Below are 24,887 nucleotides of genomic sequence, written 5' to 3'. Positions count from 1 at the left end.
AACTTACATCCACCACCGATCTATGAGGGAATTTTTTTTATATCCTGCGAATGACGGCTCCGCAAGTATTAACGCAGTACGAACCCTAGGCAATGTGAACGTAAACCGGGAAAGTTTTTAAATATTTTACAAACGAATTTCCACAACACCGTCCCTATCTCTTACCAAATAAATAAAGCAATATATTTGAAGTTATAAGCATATGTCTAGAATATTATAAATAGTTTTTCGATTTGTGAAAAATGAATATAGACGATACGGTTTCTTTGGATTATTAACCAAAACAAGGCGAAATTGTAAACGAAATAAACGCGAAGACATTTTAAATAAGACTACTTGTTTCCTAAGATATCGTTAGAATTTGAATATGGTTGTAAGATTTTTAACAAAAACGTTAATAGGTTAAAAATATTGTAAAATCCCATTTAACGTACATTATTTTGGCCAATAAGTAACAACTAGACTAAAATGTCATACGTTCTCTAAGAAAAGTACGAAAATTATATAAAGCTGTGTTGCCATCTTTGAAAAGTAAGATTTCTATTAGCATATTGTTATATAGAATGATACGTAACCGTAGATGTAATAAGTTTTTATTTAATACTCAAAAGGACACACCGATGACTGTCTGTGCAACAACCGAACTATGTTATTGTATGTTCTAAGGTCTAACTATGTGAAACTAAAAAATATATCTATTTTCTTGAATTTCGTATAGAAGTTTGATTAAACAAACCATAATTACATTTGAGTTTTATGATTACCTGTGTTTTCGAAGTACGTAAATATATTATCATAATAAAAATCGTCATAATGATGTTTTTTTTATCACCAGAGCGTTGTCACGGACCGCGTGAGCTTGCGTGGTAAAGACGTGACAAAGGCGTGTTGTTTTAGTTTCCTTCACGCTCGTAGCATGAATCCGCTTTGCTGTTACTTTGTTTTATTTATTACTCTTTAAACTTGTAATAAATGTGTTTGGATGTTCTATTTGTTGATGGCCGGCATTGACGACATTAAATATGTTAGATTTTAAAAAAGATTGATGGTGATGAATAGAGTATCAGGTACGACAAGAACTTGCGAAGGTCGTGGTCGTAGATCGGTCAGATTTTACAGATTGTGGCCAGGGTTTTGCTACAATCTGTAGCTCGCTCTCTTGTATGCATGGTGATATTGGAAGGGCCTTATTAATATTTTACTGCTAACTGATGAGATCAAAGCAAAAAGTTGGTAGAAAATAGCCTGAATTGATCAACGGGCGTGTGATCTTTTATCATGATAATGCTGGATCACATACATTACCACTCAGCAATATTTAAGATTTTCACTAAAAGAACAAAAGCGCTAGGGCGCGCATGTTGCCGCCGCGGACGACAGTCCGACGTAGTGAGACTGTCCGCCATAAAGTTAAAGTTTATAGAAAATATATGACGATCCACAACCATGCTAAAAAACAGCCGGCCTTCAAAATGTTGTGACTAAATATACCGTTATATTTTAGTACATATGGAGTGCGCATACTGAATGTATATATACTTAAATACGTTATATTGTTTGAGACTTGTTAGCAACAATAAGTATTTTTCAATTTAGTTTGTGTGTTCAATAATTATTCCTCTCAAGTGGCTCTTGTAATCGACAGCCGTTGGGTCTGAAAGGTTCTTTCTTGAGTGGTGACCACGAGCCGGTAGAGGCAGCGTAGGTAGGTTAGCCACTAGATGGACCGACGACACCGTCAAGGTCATGGCCTCGGGTCAATGACGTCATGATGAGGAATTTTTATGTTTGTACATAATAAAAAGGATTGTCATTTCGTATTCCTGCGTACTTAAAGTGTTGTTTTACTTACATTTGGCAAGGGGCGCCTGTAGGCGAGCAGAGACAGCAGCAGCGGTCCAGCACTACGCCAGGAGAGCCAACGAGCACCAACGCGCACCACCAGTTGCCCCTCCGCTGCCAAGGCATATCCTCGCGCGCAGAACTCCTCGAAGGGCAGCGCGCGGGTCACCGCACCCTCGCGTACATACACCGACACTTGACCCCTACACCACAATGTATTTTTTAATGTTTCCTTTGCTGTTATTTCTCCGACAATATTTATCGGAAACATTGTTCAGCTGAACGTACGTACGTTTTTTTAGAATTACCTTTATCTACCGTATGTTAAGCTACTCAATATCCTTTTGTAGCTGTGTCATCGATGATTTCTGTACATTGGTATTTACTCAAATAACAATTTTCAATTTTTCTCCTTATTTTTTTATTTTATGTAACACTTAAATACAGTAAATTTACTATCTGTACTATTTTGTTTTTTAAGCTAATACTTAAAAATACTAAGTAAACAATAAAAATCTTGTTAATATAATACAATCTCTGGTTTTTAATTAAAAATTCTAATAACTCATTCCTTTCTTTTCTTACAGGCTAGTTCTCAGAACCAATTCAAGGTCTGCTCTTTAAAATGAATAATTTGGGCAATCAAAAATTGTGTGTACATATATGACTTAAGCCAATTTAAGATAATAAACTTTTAAATGCCTCAACCATTTTTTTTTGAGCTTATTTGACCTATTGTAGACCAATAGTTATGTTTCTCACTTCGGGCCTCATTGGCAAACTCACAGCCGCTCAACCAGCCATGGAGAAGGTTGTGCTTGGAATTTCAACCTTCGAACGAGCAATAAGGTGATCCGTAGATGAAAGTAAGTAGCCGGACATAGCCCCACGGATTAAGTTGAAGTAAGCAGGCCAATTATCGAGAAAATCACATAGTTGCTGTGGTTTCATGGTTCTGTCGTGGACACCACATATCAGCATGTGCAGCGTATTACGTCTACAAACAAGCTGGACAGATAACATTAATAAGGTCATCAGAAAACTCTGGGTATAGGCTGACTTCTACCGGTTAGGTTCTACATTTCAGAGAGCTTCATTTAATTTTTTAATGTCTCTATAATAAATAACGACTAGTAATAATAATAAGGTTTCTGTTGCGTACTTTACCTTTTAATTTACATACATTCTATCATTTCTGAACATTCATATAGTTCGAGAGAATTTGATTACCGCAGATAATAAAAGAAAAAACTGGAGACACGAATATTATCAAATTTACGAATCCATGTCATGAAAATCAAGACAAAATAAATATAAGAACATTTTTTGATTAATAACATGATTTTTTTTTCATTTAAATTTAATCTCATTATTCGTTTACATAACTATAGAGTTACAGGTTTTATTAAGCTATTTTTTTGCGATGCAATCATTTATATAACACATAGCTGACACAAATCTTGTTACGCAATTACATATTACATGCAATGACGTCAAATGTCACGGATTCACAATACATGTCGTATCACTATATATTCATGACTAATTTAAACTGACCATTGAATGCCTCATTAAATGGCTTTTAAATATTTTTTTAAAGTACAAAGCAAAATATTATGAAGGGTTTATATACCAAGTATATAATACACAGTAATAGAAAGTGTATATGAACACAGCTGTTTATAGCGGCATACGTATTTGTAAATATATCAATAAAAACAGTCGACCGTGAAGATGTATAAAAACTTGAAAAGCGATTTTTTTAATGTGTTATCTCAATAACATTAAGTTCTAGGATATGTGGTAACAAATCCATTATGCGTATCAATACAAGTTATTAATATCAGTAGCTCTGTGCAATGTAAATCTCACTGACGCAACAGCTGCATCAATGCTTTAGTTTCAAAGTTTTCTACTGGTTGAAATATACAATTTTGTTTTTAGTTTTCTTGTACTATATACATTCTTATTACCGATGTATAAACAGTAAAAATATAGTTTAGGCATTACAATACAAATAGTATATATACCACTACATAGGTAAAATATCGCAACGCCAGTTTCGGGGACTAAATAATGACTATAAACATTGAACAATGGCAAACTATACTTTAAAGACAATTTCAGAAAATATTAGTAAAAAAATGTTTTTTTTTATCATCATCATCAATTCTGTAGTAGGATGCCCATAACTGGTCATAGACCTACCCTGGACCTCCCCCATAAATTATTATAGAAAGTCTAATAGTTTTCCCAGTATAGTTGGAAGCGGTTACCATCCTGGGTCTTCCGATGACCTTGATAAGGTCGTCTGTTCAGGTGGAGTGCAGTGCATGAAGGTCAAACCACAAAGTTGTGGTCTCCACTCGAGAACCCTAATGTCCAAACAGTAATTTCTCCTGTGTACTATGTGACATGGCCACTGCTACTTCAGCTTACAATTTGCTGGGTTGGTTACATTCATTGACCTACGAATCTCCTCAATGCCACATGCCATCATAGTAAGAATTCACATTCCATTTCTAAATATAAAGTGAATCGATATCTTTCTTAATCACATATATTTTGGAACAACAAATTATCAGAATGAGCGTTCTCTGATCTGTTAATCAGAACATTTTTTTCATTAATAAAAATAAGAAGTTTACAGGAATGCGCAATTTTAAAGGATATGACATAAAAAATAACAGTAATATTTTAGAATCGTCTGTTTACACTTACCTAACCTATAAATAAAGACAAAGAATATTTGACTTTATTTTTTCATTATAGCTTCACTTACTCTCATTATAGATCCAAGAAGAATAAAAAAGAATGAAAGTTCTTATGGTCGCCTTTATAATTAATACAGGCAATATATTATGACAAACCAAGCAAACAGCACTGATTTTCAGTAAAACAATGAGAACATATAATATTATTTTAATTTTATTCATAATATTAAGTTTCAAAAACTTGAGGGTTATATTACTTACTTGATGAGTATCTTTTCATCGTCATCAGAGTCAATTGCAGGCGGTTCGAGAGAAGCAGGGGACTGTGGTAGAGAAGGTCCATTTCCTGATTCATATTCTTCTTCCGTCGGCCCACCTGACTGAGCATTGCCAGTCCCTCCGCCTGTTTATACAAAAATACGTTCAGTAATAAATATATTCAAACCTGTCCTGAAAACGCTTTGTCAAATGCACATTATATTCAGAAGAGGTCACCGCTTATCGAAGTATTACGCTAACAAAAAAATATTTCTGTTAAAAAAAACTAACATTGCCAAATGAAATTTGGAACAACTAAAGCGTCCATGGCCTTTAATTTGTAATGCAAATTAATAGATACTGTCTTAAGTTACGACGGACAAAATATTTTAATTATTATAAATATTAATAATGACTAACATTTACCGAGAATTTAAAAAAATTACATCCGTGTCTCTCACCTTATCAACTTTAGAGCAATTAAAATCGTAGATATATAAAATGTCCTAATAAAACAAATTTTTCCTAACTCGCTATGAAACTAGTCATAGTCAAGGTCAATGTAAGTCGTTGTATGCAAGCAGCGCAGTACCGCTCATCGAATCATCGGGGTAGACCTATGCCGTGCCATACCAGTTAATTACAACAGTGCGCTAACAATTGCATGTATAAATAATCGAATTTAATTAAGCATAAATATTGTTTATACGATAAAATGTATCTTGTAATCGTTAATTTTATAAATGTAACATTTATTAATTTTTGCACTTGATTAACGTGACATTCACGGTCGATAATTTACCTGAGCGGTAGCGTTCGCTGTGGTGCTTGGGGAAGTACAGGTCAGGGTCCACTTGACCGCGGTCTAGGTCGTCCAGATAAACACCTTCAGAAGCGGCATCGTTTGCATCTTTCGTGGACATAAATCGGAACATTCCACTAAGCACTCCACGCCTGCCTGGTCGCTCCTCATCGGAGCTAAGAGGCTCTGTCGGTGACGCGGGCGATGCGGGCGAGGCAGGAGATGCAGGTAGCTCTGGTGACTCCGTATTCGTCACTCTCATCGGAGGCTCCGGCAACTCTCCCCATCGCCAGGACTGGGATGACTTATCTCCAGATGTAGCCCGAGACAATTCCACCTCTGTATCCGATTGAACGGGTGTGCCGTTACGTGATCCCTTGCTAAAATCAAAAATTTAAATTGAAGCAATTACATTGTCGAGGCGATACGAAAACTAATTTATTTTAAGCAGCGTTTTAGTTAGATAGTAACATAAATAATAGATAATTCTTTATATGAAAATAAACTCTTGTAGAATTATATGTGAAAAATTCACAAACATCTAAATATAAATTAGTGGAAAAATTGCAACAACGTCTCAAATTGTAATGGTCTTCTTTAAAAATTGTAAGACTACTAAAACATCTAAGCAATTTTAATAGAAATAGGCAATTAATACTTTTTTAGCAAATATTATAAATGTGCAATTACTGCTGACAAGCTTAATTACGCCATCATTACATCTATTTACAAGTAAGCATTGCTTTTTGCACAGAAAGACAACTGGAATAAGTCAAAGGTTTGTTGTACGTATAACAATATGTTTCTTTGTTAGTAAGAATTGAAGTTTTATCAGCAAAACTTACGCTATGTACGTGACATAGTAAATACATCTATTATATTATTTCTAGTTACGCTACTGAGATACATTGCTAATTTATCTTATTAAAGAGCAATAACTACTGTTGCTAGAGGAAAATATATAAATTTTAATATGATAATTTTAATTGAAATCTTGAGAAATGCCTTCCAATATGTTAATATAACATCAACGTAACTAGTATTTTTATTTGAAATTACTGTAATAACGAATAAATAAATTTGAAGGTACAGCGAGATAGTGTTGATTGCAAGCTAGGTGAATTAGTTATTGATTTTTGTTTACGCGTGTCTGGGGGCCGCGTGCACCTCGAACGCAGTATCAGACAACGCCAGCGGGATGCGGTTGTCTCCATTTAGCTTCAAATTGGACATCTCTTCACTGCAATCAACTTCAACTCAATCAACAGCAGCTCATTATACGTATTATTTTATGAAATTATTCAAGGATATACAGCTCACCTGAGAGTTGCAGCATTTTCGGTGTCACTGAAGAAATTGATATCAGTGTTATTCGGAATGGAGGCGGGTTGAGAGCCGCGCGGTTCAGAACTAGCGAGGTCCGATTGACTTGAGATGGAGCTCGTAGAAGACTTCCTTTGGTGCTTCTTTTTTGTGCTAACCTTTCTCGTTTTCTTTTTCTTTTTTCCGTTACCATTTTGCTTCACCTCCTCTTGGTTAGTTGGCGCCGCTTCGATAGGCCGAAAGTCATTGTTCGCGCTAATCTTCTGTACCACTTGATTGGCCTCGCTCTCGGCCTCTCCGAGCTGTGTGGCTGCGAATGTTTTTGGTTTTGCGTCGATCCAGTCAACTGAAACCTCGTCAAGTCCTTCCATTTCAAAAAGGGCTTCATTCTCATTGTCATTCTTTGTTTCTTTACCTTCTTTGAGTTTAAGCTTACTTAAATCCGGTTTTAGCATGGTCTGTCCGTCAGCTGTGTATCTAAAATACCATATCAATAATTAGTTTTGTAATTAATAATCAATAACTACCTAAAATTAATCATATAAGTGTCAGCTTTGTTGTTGAAACACAATTGAGTGTCAAAAGGTGTCATTAAGCTAACTTTCTGATTGAAACACTTTCTGCCATGTAGGTAGGAACAACGGCATCAGTTATGTCTGATCGAAAGTAACAACGCGCTTGTAGACAATAGATTGCCACGCGTTTTATAAAAAAATTGAATTTATTAACAATTTTTATGGGAATCGTTTATTAATACGGTGCAACTCGTCCATTAAACAAAGATTTATTTATTGGTACAAAATTGAAAAAAGCATTGGTACAAAATTATGAGATTATTGAGTCGTGAAAAATTAAAGATGCTTCAATTAAAAAACATTACCGTCGTTTAGTGTAATCAGAGGCTTGGCCGTGGTCGGGTTCGACTGCGGAAAGAGAATTACGTCGCCGTGGCTCATAAAGTTCGTCAAAGCGCGAAGCTGGGATGGGGGAAGTGGCGAGGTGGGCTGAACATTCAGCCTCGTCCTCTCCCACCTCTTCAACGAAGAATGCTTCTCCAGACTCTCCCAGCTTCATATGAATATTTAATTGTTCACCGTTTAACTCTAAATCCACCTACAAATTTTATTAAAAATTAATAAAGCATAAAACGTAAACTCAAATAAATGACAATAAGTGCTTATAAAAACAAAGGTTATTAAAAAGTATGATAAAAGAAACAAGGCGCAATAATTAGTCACGATGAAGGCATCAAAAAGTTCAATGCACATTTAAAAATGCTTGAGCGGGTCCGAAATTGATTAATTCAAAACGGTTGTACATGAATTTTAAAAATCATGAGAGACTTGAATTTTAGGCCAATTGTGTTAAGTAAAGAAATACAAAACCTCATTGTTCAAATGCAGATAAGATATGCGAATGCTTAATTAGATGGGTCTCATTTCCTTTAATTAATGTAATTTGAAATTGATTATCGTTGTTATAAAAGTAGATACAACGAAAACGAACCAACAAGCAGAAGTTTTAATTATTTAATTGTTCTCAGTTGTTTTCCGTTCAGTAAAATATGAAATTCATTACTAACTTACTATTAAGTGTTTAAATAAAATATTTCTCATCTTAATTTTAGTGCGGTTACGTATTTTTTGTTCAAAATAGTTCTGCTTATTATATTAAGATAAGGAAAAAGCTTTTTCGTATACGTCTCGTACAAATAAATAAAAAAATTCATGTTATTTATATCTGGCTAGTTTTGATAAAATTAAATAGTATATGTAATGTAATAAAATGGCACATGTTATCAACATATGTATATTAAATAGCGCGGCGGATTGGCAAGGTGAAGCGGTAGCGAGCGGGCCACGAGGCGTAGAACAGGTACACGCTAGGGCCTTTAGGTTCTGAAGCACAGGACGTTCAGCCACAATGGACAGTCTAATTAAAATCATCGAAAAACCCTGGATTCAGAGCGTTTCCAACCGGTTCTATTGAAAATTTAATGGCGGAGACCTATGTCCAACAGGGGACGTAAAAATTTATAAAAAAAGAAACTCTTACTGGTGTTACAGATCATATTAACGTAACATTTATTTCATTACAGATAACATATTCCTCGTAAATTCTATATATGCATGAGGAAAAGTTCAGATGTGAATAATTGCAGGTCATTCTCAAGGTAACAAACGAGAACAACGCATTGCTCTTGGAGATTTATTTCAAAATCATAGTCATGAAGTAAACACCGCGTTCTTATCGCCGTTTCATAGAACATAAACTTGTTTGTGCATTATTTAAATTCAAACATATTTTCGTAAATATTTTACTTGTGAATATTAAATAATAAAATGAATGACTTTGCATTAAGTCATATAACGTGGACGCTTAACGAGTGGACATTCGAAAAAACTAAAACAAAAGGCTAAAAAACATGTACAACGTTTGTGCCAATTTTTCTCGGCACCGTTCCAATTTCTATAGCAAAATCGACGGCCATTTTCCTATTCCGTTTTGGTGATAGTTTTTGTGTTAAAATCGTAATCCCGTAAATAAATGTATTTGAGAATATTGTTTGTTACGTTAAATAATACGTATATTTTTTTTGGATATAATATGATGTACCGTCATCCAAAATCATTTCACCATACAATATTCCAGAAAAATTCGAGTGGACATCGCACATTCTGTTGTTTTTTATATATATCCCACGTATTATGACACATACGTCGAAAAATTAGTATTGTTTGTTAAATTTATGAGAAATAGGAGGGGGGGAGAGGGTTTAGTTAGTGTCAATTTTCAAATATTAAATAGAATGTATGTAATTTTAAGGATCTGGATCGACGTTATAAGCTAATGGAATGGGAAGTGGGCGTGAATGATACTGATAATATATACTGGTTATGTCGAGACGATAAACTTTTAGGATTCAGGAAAAGATTTTAATAACATATTTTTGTAAATATATCTCTTGACGTAGTTTTCTTAATAATTCAACATGCGGGTTGTCAGCGCTCCACGGATCGAGTAATATCTTTCAGTTTGGTCAAGCCACGCAGCCAGTTTGTGTAGCATGTCATTAGTACAGTGACACGCTGTCAAAGCTTTCGCTACAAGTAATTCATTGAAGCCGCCTCCATAATGTCTAAGCTAAAAATTACTCCTGGCATATCTTCCTCCAATTATATTCTGAACATTAATCAAAAGAATATTTCCTTAATCAGAAATACGACGTGTTGATTGTCAAAACAGGAAGCGTTAAAAATCAATATGTGATTAGGCTATTAGCAGTCGTCCACCAGTTCGCCCAGTAACGTGTATTAGTACGGCAAGGTAATTTATATAAATAACATAGGTGCACGAATAAAAAAATATCTAGGAGGCATTGATCAACAAAAATAATCAAATTTGCGTGTAGCTAAATGTATAAGATAGTGTAAACAGAAATAGGTTTTAAGTTAAAATATAAGCAAGATAAAACACTATTTCTGGCGTTGAATGACCTTAACAAGATTGTCAGCCCACTTTGTAGGTGGACATCCTAACCAAAAAAATATACATGAATAGATTAGAAAAGATTGTAACATGTCGAAGAAATAGTCTAAAATCAATAACATATGTGAATGGTGATGAACAACACACTTCCGGCATAACACAGGAGAATTTTAATAGCGTAACGATATTCCGACGACCTTAACAAAGTCGTTTGTATACCTTGTGAGTAGATGTCTTCCATGGCCTTACCGGTTCGTTGTCTCCACTCCAGGATCTAAGAGCAATTGATAATGATAAATTGAAAAAGTACTTACAACTTTGAATCTTGAGCGCAGAACACCGAGCTTGCCGAATCGGACATGAAATGGCGAGCACGTAAAGCTGCCATCAGGCTGTTCCACCACCACTACGTCGATGGCACCAGTTAGAGTCGCGCTATTGATTTCATTATAAAAATCACGAAAGTTCGCAATGAACTTTCCAATATAGTTCATAGAATACATGGCGCTGGTTGTATTTATCTCACGTAAAGTTTAAAAAATCGTCACAAATATCACTAAAGATCTCAACTTAGTTCAAATAGTTTATCACTGATTACCCCATTTTTTATTATTCATTAACAGTTGAAAATTATAAACACCTGAAACAAAGAAACACATACTGTTTAAACATATTGTAATTCGTGTAAATTTTTTAATTAGTGTTTATAGGCGAGCACGCACAAATATCCGTAGATGAATGCATAGATAATCTATCTGTTTCTATATTATCAGATAATATTTTTATAAAATAATTTGTAATAAATATTGTACCAAACGTCATCGGACATTATGTGATAAACCTTATCACTTCTAACATTGAATAAGGTCAATATTTCCTGCTACGTAAGAAATAACTCGCATTGCCATATGCTGTTATCTACTGACCATTGTATTAGGTTTATTTTTTTAATATGTAAAATCTCTATGGTTACCTCTAAAATTTAATTAAATTACTACCTACAATGATGTAATCACTTTATCAAACCATTCGATTCTATGTGGGGCGTATACGACCCCCGCTGCACTTTCCGTTCAGGCCATTTGCAGTTCGCATTGTAATACAAAGGATTCTTAAGAAATGAATTGTAGGGTCGAATATAGATAACTTCACATCACATATGCGCATACGTAATGCAAATTAAAATTTATAACTTTTCCCGCTAATTATATTTTAGCTTTGCAGCATCGAGTGTAAAGCAAGTCTTAAACGACTTTTTTTTAAGTGTGGGTCGTTTACGCCCCACGCAGTCTGGATGGAGAATGTTCAAAAATTTTCGTAGCACGAAACGTGTTAAAAAGTGCTGTAAATAGTTTACGTTACTTTTTCTACCGAGGTTAATTCTTACAACTTCATTACAGCCGTTATAACTTTTAACCTTTCAGCCGTATTTATACGCGGTTGAGTGATAATCAGAAACTTAATGTTATTCTTTGCACCTGCAGCCGTGTATCGTGTTGCGTCAACAGAAAATCGACTCAGGGTGTTATTACACAACATCGCATGATCGATGCAGCGAGATGCAAGATACGATGCGCACAATGCCGCGCGGCGTCAAAACATGAACCACGATTAATAGCAAACGTTGAGAAACTACTATATAACATACATCATTATTTGCTCACTGTAATCAAAGCACATTACGTAGTTAAAGAGTAAATGATTACGAATGAACGTACTTCTAGATCCACGACATATTCTCTATCTAATATTCTTGATTTTAAAAGTACACTATTAAATACATCCTGCCGTAGCATTCAAGAGTTTTTAATTGATAGAAATGTGTGTTACTTGTTTTGTTAATTCATTTACATTGTTGATATAATAATGCATACATTAAAATGTAATTTTAAAAGAGCAACTGTTGAGTTTCTGCCTGGCTATTTTCAGCAGATCAAAATTCCGTGCCGGTGGTACTTTACTGCTTTAATGAACGACGATTAAAAAGAGCATGCAAAACTCTACTTTAATAAAGATATTTTGAGTTTTAATTTAACGAATGATATTTGGACAACCGTAACATAAATTTGAAATTTAAAACATATTACTTAGGTATTGAATAATACTTGTACAAATAAATAAATATTAATGTATTAAACAACTTTGAACAAATACGAAATTGACATTGACTCAAAAAAATCTTTTTAAACACAACTTGTAAACCACGTGGCTAGACGACAACCGCTAAACGAGGACTCTGCCCTCCCGTGTCTCGATATAAATACATTTACGTGTTTCAGTGACAAATTCAAAAATGGTCTAGGTAATGAAATTAAAAGGTCTTTTTTTACTTCAAAAAAACTATAATTTAACTATAATCTGCTCATATAATCTGTAACTATATAAATTTGGTTTAAAATAATTAATGTCATGTGTTTTAATAAATTATATTGTATCAGACAAAGTAATATGTTGAATGTAGCATGATACCTAAAAAAATTTTTAAAAAATCGACGAAGCGTGTCGACTCTTAAGTGGTTTTACTAACAAATTTATTCCGTTAACATCCTTTCTGAAAAATGTCTTTTTGAGAAATGATTTAAAAAAAAACCTTAATAATAGATGCATTTTTTATTTTACTACAAGGAACATCGTTTAGATTAATTTAGAAATGTGATACGTGGGAAAATATAAATTAATACGGTGGAGTAGGAAAGTATTCCCAGTCTCTACGTCAGGCTAAGAGAGGGCATTAAGAAGTTTTCAGGTTATTATAGTTTACTTTACGATACTTAGACACGCAAAAATCATGTTGAAATAAATTAGGTCGCCACCAATAATTCTTAAATTATTTAAATAGTTTTCAATACCACAAAATGTATCTTATCAAACGAACCATTTCACCACGGAGGCCACAAGGCAAAATAATTGCAGGATGTACTTGTAACATATGACTGAATGTAATTTATTTTAAATAAAGAACACATTTCGACCGATTAACATATCAGATGAATGATAACAAGAACGCATCCTTGAAAGCAACTTAACATTTTTTATTAGCGATGTCGCATTTGTTTAATCGTACAGGTTATAAATATTCTAGAATAACAAAAAATTCTCTTATGTAATTTATTCAAGAGACCTCAAGTTGATTCATGTGTTTTTTCACAACAGTTACAGTGAAAAGGCTGATAATAAAAATAAGTAACTTTCAAAGATTAATGAATAGATATGGCTGCTAACAGTGTACTTATTAAATCCTTATTCAAGGTTAAATGACAACATGACTAAGGTTTGATTGTTTGAAGAAATCTAATTGTCTCTTAAATCTAATTAAAAAATAATTTCCTTTTATTCAACATGTTTCCATTAAAATGTAACGAATTTCAATTAAAAAGGTGATTAACCTATTAAATATTAAAAGCTTACAACTAAGAATCAATTTTTATATCCGTCTTTCAGTTCGCTAAATCACTTAATTTATTATGTGATAACAATATAACATTACACTGTAAATATTGTTTCAACAGTAATTAATCATCGGTTTTGTGTGTCAAATGTAGAACTCGTATATCTAAAATACAAATAATAATTGTTTAATGCTCCTTCACGGAGATAAATAAGTATGAAATACCTTTATTAAAATCCAAAGAGACCAAACCTACCTTTATCTATATACCATTCATATAATAGCAATTGGAAATAAGCCATTCATCTGATTCATGTTTCTGCAATGACAACAACAAATGACGTTGTTTGTTCGTATTTGTTTGTCAGCTTGTTTATGTATTTGTCTATAACATTTCTATCAGCGTTATAACAACGTAAATTACCACTTGTGTGCTTAAAAACAAACCTCGTTGAACAGCTGGAACCGTCGCGAAATGTTGATAAAATTTAAGATTTATAATGTATATTTTGTATCTAAAATATTTTTTATTAAAAAGAAATTTTCTGATGTAAATAAAAGTTATTTTTTCAAAATTATAAATAAAGGTAAAACCTTTAGAAAAATATTTTGTTAGTCACAGGTGTGAAAGAAGTGAACATAATAACATACATACCAATAAATATAAATCACATTCTAATTATTTTGAAGAAAAAATGTTATTCTTGTATTAGCAAACGCACAAAAACGTAATCAATAAGCAGGGTTCTAGTGAAAAACCGTTGCGAAGTAAAAGCAATCCAAGCGATCCAATTAAATATCAGCAATACTGAAGACACGTAGTTTCCACGCCGCCACTCTTATTGTACTGACGTATCAGACGCGCAGACCGCGATTCGAAGACGAATGTAACGAATATAACGAATTTGTGTGACGTGCGAGTGAGTTTACACACCCGCAGTGAATACACAAACCATGTGGCCTGTGGATCCAACCGACGTAGCGCGTCGCGGCGGCCATGGTCGCGCGCGGTGGCGTGATGTCGAACCACATTATTGCGAAAGTGTGTTTGACACAAGGAAGTAATTTCCAATACAAATTACAAAGATAAAGACCGAAAACGTCGTATTGTCGAAATGTATACTATTTTTTTTCGTTATACTATGTTTGATATTGTTTATTGTTATTCTATAATTAATTTTATAACAAACAATTATCACACAAATACTTCGATCTAAATAAACACTTGTAATAACTAGTATGGGAATCAAAAAACTTTGTTGTGGTACTTGAGAAGATGCCAATTGACCACTGCGCAGATAATCCTGTTGTTTGTTCGAGATGATTTCATTTGTTTTTGAACCATTTCATCCTACCTTGCTTTATTGGAATTACACTCGATTGCATATTTATTTTAAAAAATATCTTTGATATACTCCTACAGACTATCTCTGTGCGGTTTGCTGAAGATCCACTTCATGCTTAATTGGCGTTTTAGAAACACAGTTAATTAATGCTAAAAGCCTGCGATTAATCCCTAACTTTAAAGGTTATATTTGCATATCAAATTACGTAATAAAAAAATGTTGATTGATATCTGCAATCGCCTTATTTGTCTAGAGATGGGTGTGTCGTGACGTGAATATTGCGTGTTATTTAAACCTCCAAGGTTATTGCTAATGCAAAATGTCGACATATTTTAAACCGTTGAACCGGGTAGTAAAGACTACAAGTGTTTTTGGCGCCATTGTCGAAATCTAAATGTCTAAGCGTGGAACAAATATTATCGTCGCGATATAATTCTATTATTGTTGAGGATTATTCTTGTCATGATGCATGTCAAATAACAAAATATTTTCAATTTACGTATTGTGATTTGACACATTGTTCTCGAGTTAAATAATAAAAGTTAAAAATTAATTTTGAGAACGACATGGATGCACACCACATAATATATATAGAATTACTCCTTTTTAAAAAAAAAAATTTTATCAAATGTTTTACAATTTATAACCAAGATTCGTTAGCTTCAACATAATTCCGCTTTTAGGTACTTTATTTAGGTCGCAGATTTATTTTGATTTCAAAAGTACCAACAGCGGGAAACATATAAGCTATAGATGTATCTGATTCTATCTCTACGTCTCTTCTTTGCCTGATATAAATTATAATTGCTTGTTATAATTATTGTACAATTATTTTTCCACCGGTTTCATTACCTCTCTTAACTTTAGGGCAATAATAGTTTCCTGTTTCTAACTATCCGTTGAACTCGTTCATAAATCAAAAATATGGGATCTGATAAGCGCGTCATTAAATTAGTTCCCATTTTGTCGTGACGAGGTGGGAGGTGGGGAAGCTCAGTAGTGAGGCTTGGAGGAACCTACATAGCCGGCCCGAGGAGTGGGAGGAGTCTGTCAAATGTAGCATAAGCCTCTTGAAGGTCGTCGGAAGAAGCTAGTTGAAGGCCGCTACCAACCTATTTTATTGTAAATCGTTCGGTTGTAGACATCATTCATACAAAGTTGTAGACATCATTCGGATGAGATATTGATGACGATGATGAAATTATCAAGTTTCCGCTCTAGTAAACGTTAATCTGGCCTGGGCTTGTGCGTTGCAGCCGCTCTGAGTGGGCTCGATGTGCTCATTTCAGAAGCGAGATGGGTTGTGGTGCAGTGTGCACCCTCTGCGACTGAGCGGGGTCGCCCCCGGATGCGACCCCGGTGGAACTGTGATAGATAATTATCCTCCACGATCAAATCACGGTTGGCGGCGGAGTCAAAGATCGGAGGACTGGGAAGAGGTTTGTTTGTGACTCTCTCTTTTGACTTCCTTGGCTTCTTGCTCTCGTTAAAATATCGTTTAAAAAGGGCCCAGAGTAAGGTACGTTGGGTTCCAGCACACCATATTTGGGAATAGGGGAGATTTTTCCTCAATTAATGCTAAAATGCCTTGCCTTTCACAATGTGAGATTAATTGAATAATACAATTGACAGCACCACATTTATTTAGGCTTGGGATATTGGAGATAGGGAAGAACCAGTAGATGTCTTTATCTGGTTGTCCTCTTATGACTGTAAACCTCTTAGGTACCTTGAGCAGATGCTCCATGAATGACCAGGTAAGAAGTCCCCTGTGACATCAGCCTTAGCTTTGGCAGTCACTCAATAATCCACCACTCAGATTCATGTTTTTTCAGAGTATATATATCTCTATTACCAGTAGAGTATTCGATATTATGTAGCCAACTTTAATTCAGGGAGATCTGACCCGAATGCACCTGGGGAGTTCGGACAGTTATGTCCATAGGCAATTAACAGGTTCAGATGACCTTGAGTAAAATAGATGTACCAAAAGTATAAAATTCAAACATTATCTATATAAAACATAAATAATGAGGTAATTTTATATGTCTTTTACATTATTACATAAATAAAGCTACTTCAAATAAAAATGACACCTTTCATCAGAATCTTGTGATCATGATCAAGTAATCATTAAACTTAATACTAAAACTACATACCGTAAAAGCTCTTTATTTGCAGGGTAAATGTTTCATAAATATGCTGCGAATATAGAAACCGTGAAAAAGGAATGCTAATTTATATGGGATTGATTATTGGGGATATGTCTCTAGGTGACAAAATAAAAAAAAAACAAATATATAAAAATATCTGTTTATAATATCAATATTGATTAATTTTCTTAAAGCTTAAACAATGGTTTGAAGAATTTTGTAACTTTCTCTAGTTTGTCAGTATTGAAAAGCTCATTCAATTCAGACTGATAAGCAGCTGTTGCATTAGCAATTTCCTTCTTAAAATGAGACTTTGTTCCATAGTGTTCATAAAGAAATCACAAAGCTCATTTGCCATTCTTATACCTTCACTAAGATTTTTCAAATTAAATGCACATTTCCAAGTGCTTGTTGAAGCCTCTTCTTCAATAGGCTGTGAATTTAACATTTTAACATAACTTTTTATATTAGTCCATTTGACAGCATTTACATAGGATATTGGGTAGAATTCCTATTGGGATCCTTTTATTTTTAAGTACTTATTAGATCCACAAATAAAGACATTTTAGCTGTAAATTAGGTAACATTTTTTTTAATCTACAAATATTGAAAATGTAATTGAAGGAAGCTTGAATAAGGATAAAAGCTCCTTATTCAAGTAGTTTGTAATGGTAAAAAAAAACCTAAAAAGGCTAACATTAATAGTTTTACCAATTGTATTTCCTTTTTTACAAATTATTAAAATAAAATTGTAACAAAAAAGTTTAAAAGTTATATTTATTATTATTGTCATCAGAATGAGAAACAAAAGAGTTAAACAAGAACAAAGGATTTTTGAAAAAATGTTGATGATAATATCCTACAGTTTTTAACTTTTATTAAAGTGTTTATGATATTTAGACAGAAAAATAAAATGAAAAGTGGCTGTGCCAGGGTAACTATATAACAGATAACCCTATAATTGTATTTCTATTTTATATTTCATTTTTGTATGTATTATTACTTTACCAGTTTTATTTGATTTCTATCATTTTGTACTATAAAAATGCTCATTAATATTTAATTTTTTATGCATATTGTTATGCATTAATTTAATAACATTAAAAATAATACTAGATGCAAATAAAGAAATAATAAACTTAAACTTTATTCAGTATATATTGATTAGATAGTCATTTTTGGATTAAAGTTAAAGCTAACTTTGTCTGAGTACAAAATCTGTAAAAATTTTAAAATATTTTTGTGAAAAAAAATTTCTCTGATCTATGAACACAAAACCAGCTGTCGTAATAAGAAAATATTTAAACCTCAAATTCTTTGGATAATTGTTAAAGTTCCAGCCGTATTGCTCTTATAAGGCATCAAAATAAAACGAGAGATTCCTCCATTGTTCAAAAATCAAACATACTCTACCTTTTTCTTCAGTGTACTCGTATTATTATTAATATTATTTATTTACAATAATTGTCCACATACTTTTAAAGACGAAAAACAAGTATATAAACATTTTTAAAAAAATGGTAAGAAAAAAATCACAAATTAATATCAAGTAAATCAAATAAATACTTACAAATACAGGAGATTCTCACACAGTAATAAAAATAAAAATCTACTTCTAATATTGTCGCAAGACTTGATAACACACTAATGTATTATTCTAAATTATAGTACTAAGACAAAGCAATCACTAGAGCACAGAAATAATTGTAGATATATATACATTACGTCAAAAAATATGTCATATTTTCCTTGCAGTGACTGTAGATACTGACCTTTGGCCAGCTCCAAAATTGCATCATAATTAATCAAGCCAATTTTATTTTAACTTATCGACAGGCATAGAAATTTTAATATCTGCTTGTAGGTATTACATTGTATCATAAAACATTCTATATTAAATTAAAGCTGACTGTAATTAAACAATGATGAGAATGGTTATATAGCAATTATTTTATTTAAAAATTTGATCTAAAGCTTGTCTAACTAATACTGAAACGGTGTTTTAACATACCCATACAACATAGTTGTAAACACTCTGTTTCAAATAAAAATCTATGTTTTAATAACCACATACTCCATTATTGTGTGTCTAAATGGTGTAGAACGAGTACATCGTGTTTATGACAAGACAATCTTTCGAAAAAATAAGGTATACTCCCATGTTAAAAAACCATGTAGCTTTAGATAAAGTATTGCACAAAATTCTTCTTTATAAAATAAAGACTTCCCTACCACATAGTTAATTCCTGTTAATGATGATGATGGTTGTCCCACAAAAGTCGGTTCTTAGCCTTGTCCTATATACTATCTACACGGCTGGGCTCGCAGAAACAGAGGAGTAATTACGGCTACATTTGCTGACGATACTACAATACTTGAAACTTCACGGTATGCGGGGTACTCTCTAAAAACCTTACTAGATTTAAACTCAAGTAGAATTGTGAATCTGTGAGCCGGAAGTGGACCAGACCGTGGTGCATCGTTTCACCGGTTGTCATGTGTTTGGAAAGTATCGTTCTGATTCCGAGTAAGCAAGCTATAAGCAAGAAATAAAAACAAGGCTCAATAATAGTACAGGGGTTGGGCAAGACCCCGAGGCAAATAAGTAAAGAAGTAAATATAATAAGAAAGAAAAATAAAAATGTTACTAGCAAAAATTGTTGAAATAAAATAAAAAAAACTACAAATAAATAAAATAAAAATGTTTCAACACCAAAATTTACGTGTAATTCAAACTGTAATCTAAGAGCGCAGATGAAGGAAGGAAGGCGATGAGAGGCAGACGATATGTAAAGGATGAAAAGATAGATATTGTGAAGGACGATCGGAAAACACGTAAGAACTTGTGAAGAATAGAAGGAAAATGAGAAGAAAAAATATATCTGAAAAAATTATTTACCCGAATATGTAACGTCTCTGCTTCACACATAACAGGGGGAACGTGTGGTCCTCAAAAACAAGGGTCATTAAAAAAAACTTGCAAGCGATAAGAACAGGGTCGTTGCATCCACAATCCACAGTGTAGCATTTGTTGCTTGATAATGTTAATGAAAAGTAAGCAACTGGAAAGTTCAACAAAGTGAGATATAGCAATTCAATAATGTAGTCATTATTTATACAACATAATTTATATTTATATTATTTCAGCAATCTGATCTAATCATATTGTTCATAGCAGCATTCTGCTGTATGTACAATTTCTCATATATACTAATTATTTAATTTAAAAATTAGGGTAAAAACTAGGAAGGTAGTTCCCATTTCAACGTTAAAAAAAGCAGGCAATATCAAATTATTAAAAAAAGAAGAAATTTCTTAAAAGTAACGTTTGTAAATGCATACTATCATTCGCATAAAGAATATTCGTCTACGTTACGAATAAAGGAGTAACTTTATCTGAGAACTTCAATCTAGATACGCAGTAGAGCCGAAATTTCATAATTTAGATAAATTTAGTTGCACAATTATCGACCCTTGTACCATTATCTCGTTAAAAAAAACGTATTGTCAATGTCATATCTATGAAGTGTCATCCACCTTTGAAATGTATGACGAATATAAGGGACATTACAGAATAGTATATGGTATTTAGTATATACTGTAAATTCGCTATCGGTTGTTTGATTATTTTTTATTATCTACTAAGTGATTTTCCATATTCCTCGTATAATCACACGCGTAAACTTTCCTCCGTCAACAAAGTTAACTATGTATTTAAATTAAGCTTTATATTTCTTGTGTATTTTTACTTGTAGGAAATGTATCTGTCTAAATCCAAATTATAGTTTAATCTGAATATTTAATATAATAAATAAAATGGTGAGCAAATTTGAATATTATTTTAATTACCTGGAATGTAAGGTTTTGTGTTTATTGTTTACGCCTTTCAGAGTTATCAGGAAGAATCTAGCTGCTATGTTGGTTCATTTCCAAAAGACTTCAGCTATGGACCATTTGAACAGAATGGAGATAATGACAACACATCTTTGCAGGAGGATCACAAACCACGAATTTTGCTAATGGGTTTGAGAAGGTATTTAAAATAATGTTCATTTATCTTCAATCTTCCAGTTTTACATTTTTATAGCAAAAAGTAATGAAAGCAGTATGATGTCCATTTAATGTGTGAAATTTAAAATGAAACTGTGTAACATATGTCAGTTTAAGCACTTAGATGGTAAATAATTACTAGAGTGTTTAGCCAAGGTGTCTTTGAATTGTAATCGACTTATTAATCATGAACCACAGTAGTAGAAATGCACACATATTTACCCAAATATTTTATAATATGATTAAAATTTATTTGTTTAAGATCTGGCAAATCTTCTATACAAAAGGTTGTATTCCACAAAATGTCACCAAATGAAACATTATTCTTAGAATCTACAAACAAAATTGTTAAAGATGACATAAATAACAGCAGTTTTGTGCAGTTCCAAATATGGGATTTTCCTGGCCAAATAGACTTCTTTGATCCAACTTTTGATTCTGATACTATTTTTGGAGGATGTGGTGCACTGGTCTTTGTTATTGATGCCCAGGTATTATCTATTTATGTACTTCTAATTTTATTGAACTCTATATTAAGGTCAGATATTTTTTAAATAAAGGACAATGTAAATTACCTCCAATGTAATTACTTAAATATCATTAGAGAGCTATCAACTAACATAAAGTAATAAGATATTTACCAAAGAAGAACAAAATCAACATTGTTGATATAAATATGACAATAAACATGAGTATATACAATGATGGTGTGTGATTAACACGTGTTTATACAGATTTGGTATAAAGTGCTTAATTTAATATCATCAATTTTTGATATCTTGTAATGGAATAAAGTCAAATTTAATTGTGAAATTTGAAGTATATATTAGCTTGCATTGAAGATTGATTATAAGAGTAGGTTAAGCTTGTTCTATGGAAAGGCCATGGTGTAACATGCTATGAGAAATAATGACCAATCTGATGAAGTTGGTAGCATGAAGTGGTTTTAATTAAAGTTCCGGGGAGTCCTCAAGCTTTGCTACTTTAACAGAGGCTTTAATTTCACTAGACATCTATATATATAAACAGTAATTTTGAAAACAAGAATATTAATACTAATAAATTAACTGTTTTGTTTCTTCTTTTATCTTCAATTTTAGGATGATTATCAAGATGCTTTAGACAAATTACAATTGACTGTTACAAAGGCATACAGAGTAAATAGCAATATAAAGTTTGAAGTATTTATTCACAAAGTAAGTATCTCATGGAAATAACATTTAAACTTTCATTTATGTTGAATTTTTTATAATAGGATAAAATAAACACATTTTTCTCCTTATCACAAGTGAGATATTAATTCTTTGTCAGTATCACAATTTATGTTAAGAATTTTTTTTCATATTTATACATTTTTAGGTTGATGGCCTTAATGACGATTACAAAATGGAATCTCAAAGAGACATTCATCATCGAGCAAATGAAGATTTAGTAGAGAATGGATTAGAACATGTGCATTTATCATTCCATCTGACCTCTATATATGATCACTCTATTTTTGAAGCCTTCAGTAAAGTTGTACAGAAATTAATTCCCCAACTACCAACTCTAGAAAATCTACTTAATATACTTATTTCTGTAAGTATATCTAGTTTTGTTGCAAGAAATGTAAAAATAATGATGCAAATCATTTTAGGTTTTTTTATGCAAATAGGGCATTTTTTTATTTATACCATTTGGTTTTTACCTGAATATTTTAAATATTGTTATTTGTAATTTCTAAAAATATTTGTACTTATTGGTGTATATATGTATAAACAAATGTAGTATGTATGAATAACTATGTAAATGTATATTTGGATGTACACATTAACAACCCGCAACTTGCCCTCTCTATTTCCATGCTATGGTTGTCTGGAATAAATTGTCAAAAGAATTCAAGTAAAATATATGTTTTGCAGAACTCTGGAATTGAAAAAGCTTTCTTATTTGATGTAGTTTCGAAAATCTACATAGCAACAGATAGCTCTCCAGTAGATATGCAAAGCTACGAATTATGCTGTGATATGATAGATGTTGTCATTGACATTTCATGTATATATGGGTATGTGGTTATTTTTTATTGTACAAAATTCTATCATGTATATTAATTCTAACATTTTATTTAAAACTTTCATTACAGAATGGTGGATGAAACTGAAATGAATACATTCAACAGTCAGAGCTCAAGTCTAATTAAGCTTAATAACGGCACAGTTCTCTATTTACGAGAAGTGAACAAGTTTCTTGCTCTTGTATGTATTCTTCGCGAAGAAAACTTTCAAAAACAAGGTATATATGTTTGTGAAAAATTTTGTGTTGTTTTTTTTTATAATCTCCTAAAAGTGATCAATAAAATTTTAAAAACAAATGTTGCCTACTCAAAAATAATGTTACCAAGAAGAGGGGCCTTTTATTAAAAGTAATTGATAATAAATGAAAATAATTTAATAGCATCACTATTAAACTAAAACTGTTTTATTAGTTACACAGTAAATTCCTAGAGCCTATCTTTAATACCAAGTTGCAGTAGTTGTTTTGACTAGCATGGAATGTATCATAAACTGTTTTTGCAAAATGACATTTATTAGATACATACCAGTTTATCTGTATGCATAATTGCTCCTACGGGGTTATCATTAACTTTATATCACAGTAAAATTATTTATTTTCAGGGGTAATTGATTATAATTTTTTGTGTTTTCGTGATGCTATTACTCAAGTGTTTGAACTCCGCAACAAAAGCCAGGGAGCCTTGGCGGCAGCTAGAATGCGTACGGATTCCGAAACACTGGCCAATGGCGCTGGAGATTCTGCCGAAAGTACATCCGATAACTCTCAAGTTCAACTTCCTTAGCACAATTATCGTAAACCTATGTTATTTCTATATTAATTGTAGAAAAAAAGCTTAATTTTTAATATATGTAATTTGTATATTGTTCACTTTAATAAAATATTCATTATGATATATTGTTAATAAAGCATATTATTTTTATTAGAGTCAATTATTCTTGAATATATTTCCTTGTAAAAAGGCTCAAGGTCATCCAGGGAGCAATGGAAAAAGCAATATTTGCAGTTTCACTGCGCGATGAGGAATTCTAAATGAGAAGATTAGTAGAAAAATCACTGTTACCGACATGGCTCTAAGAATTGCTCGTCTGAAGTGGCAGTGGGCGGGGCACATCGCTCGTGCAACATATGACCATTGGGGCTGAAAGGTTCTTGAGTGGCGACCACGAACCGATAGATGCGGCGTGGGTAGCCCTTTGGGGGAGGCCTCTGTCTGGCAGTGGGTGTCTATCAGCTGTTATGATGATAATAATGATTCTGGAATTCAAAATCTAGTTCCTATTTTAAGTAAAGATAGCAAAAAGTTATTTGTAACATTGGACTGTAATTGGATAGCTTTAAGATACTGGATTAGCACATTCAAGTGGCAGTATGCAGGCCACAGCGAGCAAAATAAATGACCGCTGCGGTCTTAAGGTTTTGCAATGGGGACCACAGTGGACGCGGTCTTGGTCCAGCTCTTCACGGGGC

The 24,887-nt window shown here is 32.8% G+C and overlaps 2 protein-coding genes across 5 annotated transcripts in view; one reads left to right on the top strand and one right to left on the bottom strand.

Moving 5' to 3' along the window:
- Lpin (phosphatidate phosphatase LPIN) overlaps positions 1 to 18,969 on the bottom strand; it is a 28,430-nt gene extending 9,461 nt beyond the window's left edge. For 2 of the 4 annotated variants that reach the window (XR_011107746.1, XM_068770949.1), the window contains exons 1-8: positions 14,472 to 14,644; positions 10,743 to 11,068; positions 7,820 to 8,052; positions 6,937 to 7,416; positions 6,761 to 6,856; positions 5,617 to 5,996; positions 4,818 to 4,959; positions 1,853 to 2,045 (exon numbers count right to left, since the gene is read on the bottom strand). Coding sequence is in view for 3 of the 4 variants with exons in the window: in XM_068770949.1 (XP_068627050.1) it covers positions 1,853 to 2,045; positions 4,818 to 4,959; positions 5,617 to 5,996; positions 6,761 to 6,856; positions 6,937 to 7,416; positions 7,820 to 8,052; positions 10,743 to 10,931 (1,713 nt within the window). In the remaining variant the exon portion in view is untranslated. Of the gene's footprint in view, positions 1 to 1,852; positions 2,046 to 4,817; positions 4,960 to 5,616; positions 5,997 to 6,760; positions 6,857 to 6,936; positions 7,417 to 7,819; positions 8,053 to 10,742; positions 11,069 to 14,471; positions 14,645 to 18,885 lie in introns of those variants that run through there. The other 2 variants (XM_068770950.1, XM_068770951.1) reach the window with 2 other exon arrangements.
- A 1,911-nt stretch (positions 18,970 to 20,880) lies between these two features.
- On the top strand, positions 20,881 to 24,337 carry RagC-D (Ras-related GTP binding C/D). Its single transcript, XM_068770590.1, has 9 exons — positions 20,881 to 20,899; positions 21,071 to 21,134; positions 21,206 to 21,348; positions 21,628 to 21,856; positions 22,466 to 22,561; positions 22,725 to 22,943; positions 23,267 to 23,409; positions 23,488 to 23,636; positions 24,020 to 24,337. The coding sequence occupies exons 2-9, from the start codon at positions 21,132 to 21,134 to the stop codon at positions 24,199 to 24,201; spliced, it is 1,164 nt and encodes a 387-aa protein (XP_068626691.1). The 5' UTR covers positions 20,881 to 20,899; positions 21,071 to 21,131; the 3' UTR covers positions 24,202 to 24,337.
- Positions 24,338 to 24,887: the final 550 nt, after the last annotated feature.

Source organism: Battus philenor, unplaced genomic scaffold, assembly GCF_028537555.1.
Source record: "Battus philenor isolate CCGP_79_NKW_IND1 unplaced genomic scaffold, ilBatPhil1.0.hap1 SCAF_3, whole genome shotgun sequence".
Classification (NCBI taxonomy): domain Eukaryota; kingdom Metazoa; phylum Arthropoda; class Insecta; order Lepidoptera; family Papilionidae; genus Battus; species Battus philenor.
Note: the sequence above shows the minus strand (reverse complement) of the source record. Positions and strands in the feature narration are given on the sequence as shown.

Excerpts from the sequence above, each read along its gene's own strand:
- RagC-D (XM_068770590.1), top strand. Across the intron at positions 21,857-22,465 it reads TCTTTGTTATTGATGCCCAG|GATGATTATCAAGATGCTTT; the intron begins GTATTATCTATT and ends CTTCAATTTTAG. Across the intron at positions 22,944-23,266 it reads TACTTAATATACTTATTTCT|AACTCTGGAATTGAAAAAGC; the intron begins GTAAGTATATCT and ends TATGTTTTGCAG.